This window comes from Solanum stenotomum, chromosome 11 (genome assembly GCF_019186545.1).
Source record: "Solanum stenotomum isolate F172 chromosome 11, ASM1918654v1, whole genome shotgun sequence".
NCBI lineage: Eukaryota > Viridiplantae > Streptophyta > Magnoliopsida > Solanales > Solanaceae > Solanum > Solanum stenotomum.
In genome coordinates, this window is record NC_064292.1 from 51,541,607 (window position 1) to 51,552,231 (window position 10,625).

General features: G+C 33.6%; 1 protein-coding gene across 1 annotated transcript; it reads right to left on the reverse strand.

Moving 5' to 3' along the window:
* Nucleotides 1-374: 374 nt before the first annotated feature.
* On the reverse strand, nucleotides 375-5,404 carry LOC125845339 (uncharacterized). The gene is made up of 2 exons (XM_049524827.1): nucleotides 5,031-5,404; nucleotides 375-661 (listed from the first exon to the last, which is right to left on the reverse strand). The coding sequence occupies exons 1-2, from the start codon at nucleotides 5,337-5,339 to the stop codon at nucleotides 551-553; spliced, it is 420 nt and encodes a 139-aa protein (XP_049380784.1). The 5' UTR covers nucleotides 5,340-5,404; the 3' UTR covers nucleotides 375-550.
* Nucleotides 5,405-10,625: the final 5,221 nt, after the last annotated feature.

The following is a 10,625-nucleotide window of genomic DNA, read 5'->3' on the forward strand; positions in this document are numbered from 1 at the left end:
GTCACTCTACTCGCGACTCAACGTAAATCAAATCTAATATTGGTAAAGGGGGATTATTGTGCTGTATCATCGCATCCACACAACTGCAATATAAATGCATTTCCGTTCGTTAACCCATCTCATCTATTTGAAGGTAATTTATAATAAGTTGGCTTCAAGATATCCAAAATTTGTTCCTCGAACTGCAATCTGAGCTACTTACCATGACCAAAATGATGAGAATTTAGCCTTCCACTTTCCCAATATCATGTACTCAAGAGCACCAACTTTTCATTAAAAAAAAGGAGCTTATCAAGTTGAATGAATATATGAGCTTTACAATAACTCATGCACACATCCACTTGCTTTAGCAAGAACGGCCGAAACACAGGTCGTACAAAATAATCCTGACCGGCTAATTGACGTAAAGCTTGATCCGGGTTTTTACATTTAGTATTGTAAAACCAGAACTGTGACTTCAACACTTTACAAGACTCATATGAAGTCATAAACCTGTCTCCACAAGTGTCATTCTTTGTTTTCTCTTGTCTAACATGTTGCAGTACAAAGTCTACTCTTGACTGGGAGGAGGTTCTTCATCAGATGGCTTCCTGTTTCCACGACGCTCGTTCCATCTTGACCATGCCCACCTTAAGACAAAGAACCCTCCAATAGCATAAACCTGATTTCAGAAACAGTGCAGAAGATTCAGGCAGTAGAATAGCAAAGGCAGCATATGAAGGGAAAAGCAAAATCTTAAGATATGTAGGGGCTCCACATTTTGCTCGCCAAAGAGATGATTATTTACAATTTCCTCCTTCTCCTTATTTTGGTTACACAATCCATTTAAATACTTATTTCCTCGTCAGAACACTATATTGAGACAAATAAAATTTGAAACTACACCAACAGAAAGCAGGAAAGATAAGATATAGAAATTTGGTCATCAAAGACAGATCAGGACAGATATAGATTAACCCCAGAAGCATAACCAAGTCGTGTCCATGCATACAGGAGAAGGAACACTTACTATAACCCACTTCCTCTACTTCTCTTCCTTCCTTTGTTCTCTGCCTTTGTGTCAATATTGACTACAAAATCTTGTGTGCAAAGCTCTCACTTCATCCTTTCTCATTTTGATGTATATATATCCACAGCAAGATAATTCATTTACATCTTTCTAAATTATACAGCTGATGTTCTGAAACATATAATAGATGTAACAGGTGGTTCCACAGTACTGATGCAGTTATTCCATATTTGAATTATGATATCTGACACTACTATTATTATCATTTTAAGAAAGGTAACTTTGTATTCATCAGTACGGTACTGATACTGGCAGTAGGGTAGTTACAAAAGGCCTAGGATCTTACAAGTGATTCTGTATCTACTACATAATATACATAATTCTCTCACACCAGAACTGAAATGACAAAACAATTTAGCTTGATTCTTTATATAAATTACTTCTATTCTCAAAACATCTACTGTTCCCCTCTTTCCAAATGGTCCACCAGATACAAGCTGGTGTCATTGACCACCACTTCTACTGTCTATTCTTAGTTTTAATGTTGTTCCAGCATCACAAAAGGTCATTAGTATCCCCCTGGCATCACCCAATTTAATTTGTATTCAAGCCTATCTGCTGCTCCTAGTCTGTCTTCTTTATCCCATGTATGATATCAACGCTACTTTTTTTCCTCAAAGAATCAATGATAAATAGCTGATTAATCAGTTGAGGTGCTTACGGACCTCAGTGAATACAATGTTCTTTTCTCTTTCTAGGTCCACAGAGTGTAAACTGCTCTCAAAAGGTGATTAAGGTTGGAGAATATAAACTGCTTCCAATACTGTAACCATACTATACAGTAGCTACTTCCCAACAGGTTTGGAAATTCATGAAGACTTCTCTGACAATAGGAATTCATATCTTCTCCTCAGCACTAATTCTCTTTGACACAATCTCTCAGAAAACAAAGTCACATGGGCCAGTACTAGTATCACATGCAAAATGTTGGTTTCTGATAAGAGGTGTCTCATTTCAATTCTCCATCACTGAGAAGTGAAAAAACGGTCTCAAGGAAATAATCAATTGATTATCAGATTATATAGCAGAAATGCCATTAGATAAGCTCTCCAAAAAAAATTATCTTACCATGAATTCACTTTGATATGATCTCTCAAAACCGAAACCAATAGTTGAGGTGCTAGTAACAAAAGTTTCATAGAACGCACACCTCCTTTCACTTCTCTATCTCTAAGAAGTAAAAGCAGCGCATCTTTGTAAAAGGCATGCTATTACAAAGAGTAGAATACCTAGAACAAGGTAAAGAATCAAAACTTACAGGGGCAAGCTTTTGCCCTTTCCTAATGAAATTTATTACTTTATCGGAAAAAATACATAAGGATTTCCTGGTAAGCTAAGAATGGCAATTATCTCCACCTATATTCCTAGCAAAGTTTCAAAATTCAATCCACTGAACAGGAGTTACCATAAAGGCAAGCTAGCCAGATACATATGCAGATGTGCCCTACCGGCATGTGGTGGAGATTATTTGGGTGAAAGGACCCTCCCAAGTCTTCAATTAAAAAAAGAGTGGTGTTGTAGTCATGCATAATTAAGTAGATTGGGTGTGATTATAATTCTTATAATATGGTGGTAAAGATAAAACTCCCAAAAATTCTTAAAAGAATCCATTACCCACTTTCAATTTTTCAAATTTTAAATTTGAATTCCCTCTCTTCTCTTCATCTTCAGTTTCTCCTCCCCCTCCCCATTTAAGTGTGAAAAAAGATTTTAACCAATGAGGGGAGCTCAGTAGTAAATCCAACAACTATCGTACATGTTTTCTCCTTCTCTTTCAATCTCTTCTATTTAGTGGAAAGAGATTTATGAATGAATCTGTTGTGAGGATTATGCAGTAAATCCAACAACTTACTAAAATTGTCCAAAATGTTCCAATAACTACTAATGAGTGTTGGAACGAATTATGTAGTAGTCAACAACTATTGTAGACAACTATGAAGTTGTCGGAACAAATTCAATAGTTGACCAACAACTGTTGTGGACAACTTTTGACTCTTCTTTTTAAGGAAGAGTGACTCAAGTTGTTTTTGCTACAAGCGACTCCTTTAATTAGTATTAATGATACATATTTAAAAGCCTACAAGTTTTTTTATTAACACAAAGCTCCTTCCCCCCATCTCATCTGCCTCCGCGTCTGTCTTAAACCCACAACAATAGAAATCTCACAAGAAGAAGAAGGTAATACAGAACTCCTCTTTGAGACCGCATCCCAACAACTTCAATAGTTGTCCAATAACTTTTTGATGGAGCTTGTTGGAAAACTTCAGTAAGTAGCAACTATTGAAGTTGTTGGATTTACTGGAGAATCCCCTCCATTTGTTCAAAAATATTCTTCACAACCAAATGGAGGATGAGAAGACGAAGAGGAGAGGAGAGAAAATTCAAAACTGGTAATGGTTTCTTTAATAATTTTTGGAGTTTTTAATTCTTACCCCAACTTTTTAGTAATTGTTTACACACCTCAATCCACTTAATTATGTTTGAGCAGGTCAACGAAACTCTTCTCTAATTCAAGACATGAAGAGCCTTCACCCAAATAGTCTCTAGTCACCTTGCACCATTATCCGTCCTTCCATTTACAGAACTATGCTTAGCCAGTAACAGAAAAGTTGTATGCCAATACATTCTACAACTATGTTGACCTTAGCTATACAAAAATTCTGCATAGCAAACTATGCGGTCATCTTTACCACCTGTTTCTGAATAATATTCTACATTGAATAAGTCAACTATATGCTTCATGAAAGAATCAAAAAATCAGATTTCACATATCCAAAAAGATCAGTTCCTAATAAACAGAAGGGATTCAAAAGAACAATTCGATTATTTCCACAAGGAATTTCAACAACAATAACATACCCAGTCTAGGGACAGTGGGATGTACGGAATTTCAACAACAACATACCCAATTTAATCCCACAAGTTGAGTCTAGCGAGGTGGTGTGTAAGGAATTTCAACAACAATAACAACATACACAATGTAATCCCACAAGTGGGGGAGGTGCGGTGTACAAAATGTCAACAACAAACAACAACATACCCAATATAATCCCACATATGGTGGTCAACAGACGGTGGGGTGTACGGAATTTCAACCACAAACAACAATATACCCAGTGCAATCCAACAGGTGGCGTCAGTGGATGGTGAGATGTACGGAATTTCAACAACAGCAGCATACCCAATGTAATCCCAGAAATGAGGTCTGGATATGGTGGGCTGTAAGGAATTTCAACCACAAACAACAACATACCCAGTCCGGGGACAGTGGGATGTACGGAATTTCAACAACAACACACCCAATTTAATCCCACAAGTTGAGTCTACCGAGGTGGGGTGTAGGGAATTTCAACAACAATAACAACATACACAATGTAATCCTACAAGTGGGGTGTTCTGAATTTCAACAACAAACAACAACATACCCAATATAATCCCACATATAAGTTCAACAGACGGTGGGGTGTATGGAATTTCAACCACAAACAACAATATACCCAGTGCAATCCAACAGGTGGCGTCAGTGGATGGTGGGATTTACGGAATTTCAACAACAACAACAACATACGCAATGTAATCCCAGAAATGAGGTCTGGAGATGGTGGGCTGTAAGGAATTTCAACCACAAACAACAACATACCCAATATAATCCCACAAATGAGGTTGGGAAATGAGGTCTGGGGATGTGAGTTGTACGGAATTTCAACCACAAACAATAACATACCCAGTGTAATCTCACAAGTGAGGTCTAGGTACGGTGTGGGTCTAAGGAATTTCAACAACAACATACCCAATGTAACCACACAAATCACATTCGGGGACGGTGGAGTGTATGGAATTTAACATGTTAATTTGACATATACACACACCAAATACCAAATAGTAGCTCAAAAACTAATTAAAACGACTATCTAAATGAAACTGAATTCCAAAATGGAACAGAGCATAAGTAATATAATACCTGCCACAAGACAATGGGGTTTGTATTAGGTTCAGCCCCTTCTGTTTCGAGCTTCAACGAAGGCAAATCCTGTCGTGGAAACTTCACTACAGCAGCTTTCTCCTCTTTTTCAGCTGAAGCAATTGGTTTGAGGTCTGAAGTAGCAGCGGTGGGTTCAATCTTCTTACTAGATGGCGGCGGCGGTTTGAAGAACTGAAGAACACTAGAGATAAATGATGCAAGTGGGTTCGTGGAATTGTTTTGCTGGTCATCGGGAATCGGAATAGAGTCGCCGGAAATTGTTGTTGTTGTTGTTGTGGTGTCCGCCATAGCTAAGTTTTTGGAGGTTTTTGACTTTGGGGAAATGGCGTTAGTTACAATAACAGTACTATCTATATATATGAAGGCAAAATGAGCGAGAAATTACCAGAACAAACGGGGAACGGGTATGGGCCCTTTTTTTTTTCTTTTAGCATGGCACATTGAACTTACCGAAGATGTGATCCTCTTGATAAAAGGTATGGAGGTCATGTATTCGAATCACGAGTTAGTAGGTTATTAAGTGTATATCTGTTTCGCTCTTTTTTTTAAGTTGTTTATTTTCGAATTCTTGATATAATTGTTTATTTTATTGTTACATTATTGTTGTTGTTGTTGTATAGATTAATTCTTTAAATTTTACTCTTGTAGAATTATATGTGATGACGAAAGTGATTGGTTGAGCGAATAGTCGAATAGGTTGTAGTGGATTTCAGAGGTGATAGTGATGATGAAGGCGATATTGATAATAGTTTATTTAGTTTTAATAATGGAGTTGGTAAGTGTGATAGTACTGATTGACAGTATAGTAATTGACAGTGATGGTTGATGGTTGGCGAAGTAGTGATCGTGATGGGGAGGTGGTTATAAGTAGTTATAGCAATGGTGTACCTAATGACCTAAGATCTAAACTAATTAGATTCATACTTTTTATTTTTACAGCAAATAAATAAGTCCTTAATAACTTCTTGCATGATTATTTTCTAAAAACAGGTTAGATCAAATTTGTTTATAGGAACGATCCACAAGCCAAATAAAAAATATAAGAAACTTCTTGTGGCTTAATAGGAAGTATGATTTGATTTCTTTGATGCTTTTGAATGGGGCTATGTTTGATTGAATATAAGATATAAATTTAATTAAATGGATTTTTGAATTTTTTTTTTTTTGAACTTCAGAATAACCCGCAGCTATTATAACTTCTGCCACAACCTCTGCTCTTCGGGTGAGTACTATGTGATGAGCACTTAGTGCGCACTGGGTAAATCTTTCACTGTGTAATATATTGCAAACTACACAGGAGATGTAAATCGCACTAGGCAAACCCTATGCGACAAACTCGACTTATAAAACATTGAGAGGGATCAATTATGGATCATCATTGTGGATAACTAACCTCCAAACCAACTGATCCATCCCGAAGGACAATGGATTTATGAGTTTGGGTAGATCTATTATTAAAAAATTGATATGATATATCAAATAGTAAAGAACAACTTTAAATCTCTTTAAAGTTACTCATTTAGGTATTTGTTTATAATTGATTAAGACGTCTATTTTTTCCTAAAGATGGTGTTATAATTTACCGTGTCTCTTATTCTTGTATAAAATAAAAAATAAATATATTAGCTTGTCAGTTTTTTATTTCAAAGTTTATATACTAGTTTAATTTTGGAAATATTGATGGATAACCCTTTTTCTTTTATGAACTAATAATTCAATATTTTTTCTGTCTTATAAAACTTATCATATTTTTTTTAGAGTCAAATTATTTGAATTTGATAAATAGTTAAGATGTATCTATTACCGATATAAGAAGAATTGTATATTAGTAGTACTTTTGTATAATTTTTAAATATTTAAATTTTAAATTAATTTAATCTAATTTAGATTAAAAGATAAATCAAATGGCAATCAAAAAGTAAAATATGAGAACTATTGTTAGACGTACATAGTAATAAGGCGAAATGACCTAGGAGACCCCTGTACTTGGCTCAATTTGTAAGTTGGACCTTTCTACTTATCAATTTGTCAACTGAACTCTTAAACTCATCATAACACAATATTTTAAACCCTTTTGACCATTGACCGAACTTATGTGGTATTGATAATGCTGAGTTGGAAAAATACGTGATTACACGCGTTTGACAGCGAGTAAATAAGGTATTTTACATTTAAAATATTTAAATAAATAATAACCAATTTAAAAAAAAAATAATTCAAAACCCATCTTCCTCAACCATCCCTCTCCCACCCCACCCCCACCCTTGGAAAAATACGTGATTACACGCGTTTGACAGCGAGTAAATAAGATATTTTACATTTAAAATATTTAAATAAATAATAATCAATTTTAAAAAAAATATTCAAAACCCATCTCCTCAACCATCCCTCTCCCCCCCCCCCCCCCCCCCCCCCCCCCCCCCCCCCCCCCCCCCCCCCCCCCCCCCCCCCCCCCCCCCCCCCCCCCCCCCCCCCCCCCCCCCCCCCCCCCCCCCCTCCCCCCCCCCCCCCCCCCCCCCCCCCCCCCCCCCCCCCCCCCCCCCCCCCCCCCCCCCCCCCCCCCCCCCCCCCCCCCCCCCCCCCCCCCCCCCCCCCCTCTTCTTCTTCTTAGAATGTCATCCACCAGACCACCACACCCACTGTCCTTCTCTTCATTCTCTCCTTCATCCACTTCCTTCTCAACCCACACTTCTTTTTCACTACAAATAAGCCGCCCACCCTAACCACTTAGATCTACCCCTCTCTTAACCCTTTTAAATTTTATCTTTTTAGTCTAAAAGTATTGACATTATCATTTGTTTTATTAGGCTTCAAAAAAGAGATTTAAGTATGGATTAACACGAAGGATAATGGTGGATATTGAAAAATTAAAACTCAATTTATAAGTTAGAGAAAACTTGAAAAATAATAAATGTGTCTTGTGAATTTGTGAAATTAATTCGAAATTGAGATTGGGATTAGTTGGATTTGTGGTGGTGAGCTTGTATTTGAATTTTCAAGTCAAATGGCGAAAAATTTCATCTATTTGACATGAATTTAGTTTTCGATTTGAAATAAATATGAAGAACATGCTTATTTGGATTTATTTATTTTTTAAAAAAATGCTTATCTAAAATTTCCAGAAATTACAAAAGTGGCTTAATTGATTTTTTAAATTTTTAACATGTAATTTCTTACATGTCATTAAAAAATGACATGAAATTTCACGTGTAAGTAATTGTACTTCACACACACTAGTCAAATGAAAAAAAAGTTTAAAATATTGCGTTCTGATGAATATAGGGGTTCGGTTGATAAATTGATAAGTAGGAGGGTCCAACTACAAACGGAGCCAAGTACAGGAATCTCCCAGATCATTCCGCCTAGTAATAACTAATAACAAGTTGTGATATGAGAATTGTAAATTATGTCATTGTTTTGCACATCTCAAAAAGTTTAGTAGCACTCTCTCATTTTCTTTCAATGTACGAACGTTGAGATCACTATTCAAACTAAAGCTTACTTATATCGGGAGTTCACACCCAATAACATTGATTTATGATGATCAAATGATACTATTAAAACGATAACTTGTAATAAATAAATAGTTATGATTTAGTTATTTACCAAATGTCATATTTGATATACTAAATTTTATTGATAGCACTTGAAATGTTGTCAAATATACTACTTTTAACACATGAATAATTTACTTTCCAATTAGATTACAAGATTCAATATTTTTGTAATTATCATTTTATAAGAAATTAACAAAATGCAAAAAACGCATATTTCATTAGTATAATATAATAACTGTTTATCATTAGTCTCGGCAAATGAGATTCCTACAATATTAACCTATGAAATATGGCCACAAATAACATAATAACGAGTTAAAAAAGAGTGCCCAAATATAATTAAGACTTAATTACAAAAGGCATTATGATATTACTCTGTATAAAGGCGAAATCATGAATTTTAATTTTATATAGTTTTACATCATAAATATTTGGATATTAAATTTTAGATTTCTTTTACATTATTAAAAGTTTGAGCATAAGTAATTGAATTCTACCAACTCATAGCTACAAGCCTATAATATCGTTTCGCCCCTAACTTTAGATAATTGGCTCCTTTTTTCTTGTTGGATATAAATTGTCTTATGTATTTTATATATTTTAAAAAATATTTATTTTAATACTATTATTATTTTTTGAGAAAAAATTATTTAAGAGTAATGTTTAGTAAGGATTTTAGGAGATTTAGTTTCTAAATAAAAATCAGCATTAACTAATAATATAATATAACATTCGGTTGCTCATTTTAATTTTCCTAATAATAATACATGCTCGAGATAAAAATGATAAGAGTAATACACGAATTGAATGCCAAATAACTATAAAATTAACTCTCATAATAACAATATATTTTTTATTTAAAAGTAAGTCAATAATTTAATAATAAATTGTATACAAATATGTAATACATCAAACTAAGCATGGAATAAGATCTTGTATATAATTGTTGCATTTCCTTTTCTTTTTACATTATAGTTCTTATATTATTAATTTTCACATAATTTTTTCCTGACTAATTTATGTTTTACTAATAACTTGTCATTGTACCAAAATGACTTCTAAGTAATTATTTTTATTGCAAAAGCAAAAGCAAAAAAAGAAAATGACATATAATAACATGTTGTGATATACATATGTCTTGTCATTATCAAATCTCAACTTCGTGTTATACAATCTTTTTTTTTCTCTAAATGATTTTGGTTCATACAACAATAAAGATGATATTGGACGATGATATTTTCCAAAACATTATATTGTCCTACTAGATATAGGACCCCGTGCCAGCACGGGCCCAATATATATTATTTTTTTATTTTAATTTATGTCATATTATGGAATTTGAGAAGTTATTGAAATTTTTATATGATTTTAAAAATATTTTAAATTTTTAGTTATTGTGATTTATAGTACTTTTTTTTTAACATAATTTTGAAAATAATATTTATTACTCTGTTTTTTCTAATTTATGTGGCACACGCAGAATTTCAAATATTAACCATTTTTTATATGTCTCTTTAATATATTAAGTTGTTAATTATTGTATTTTATAGTACATTTTGAACCTAATTTTTTTAATAATATATGTTATTTGCCATGTCCCCATTTATGTGGCATTAATTGATAGATTTGTTGGAGTCGAGAGATTTATTTTGTTAATTATTGTTATTTATAATTGTTTTTCGTCAATTTTGTCGACTATTTTTTTTTATTAATTATTGTAATTTATTGTTTCTTTTTCGTCAATTTCAAACAATATATGTTTATCATATAATCCATTTTATGTGGTATCAATAGAATTTAGAGAGTCAATTAATTTTTTTATATAAGTTTTAAATAATTAAGCTGTTAATTATTGTAATGTATAGTATTACTTATATTATTTTTAAATATATTTAAATATTATATGTTAGGTTTTTTATCCTAATTTATATGGCATTGATAGAATTTAAAGTGTCAAATAATTGTTAATTATTGTAATAGATAATATGGAGTATTTAAGTCATTTATAGTATAGTAA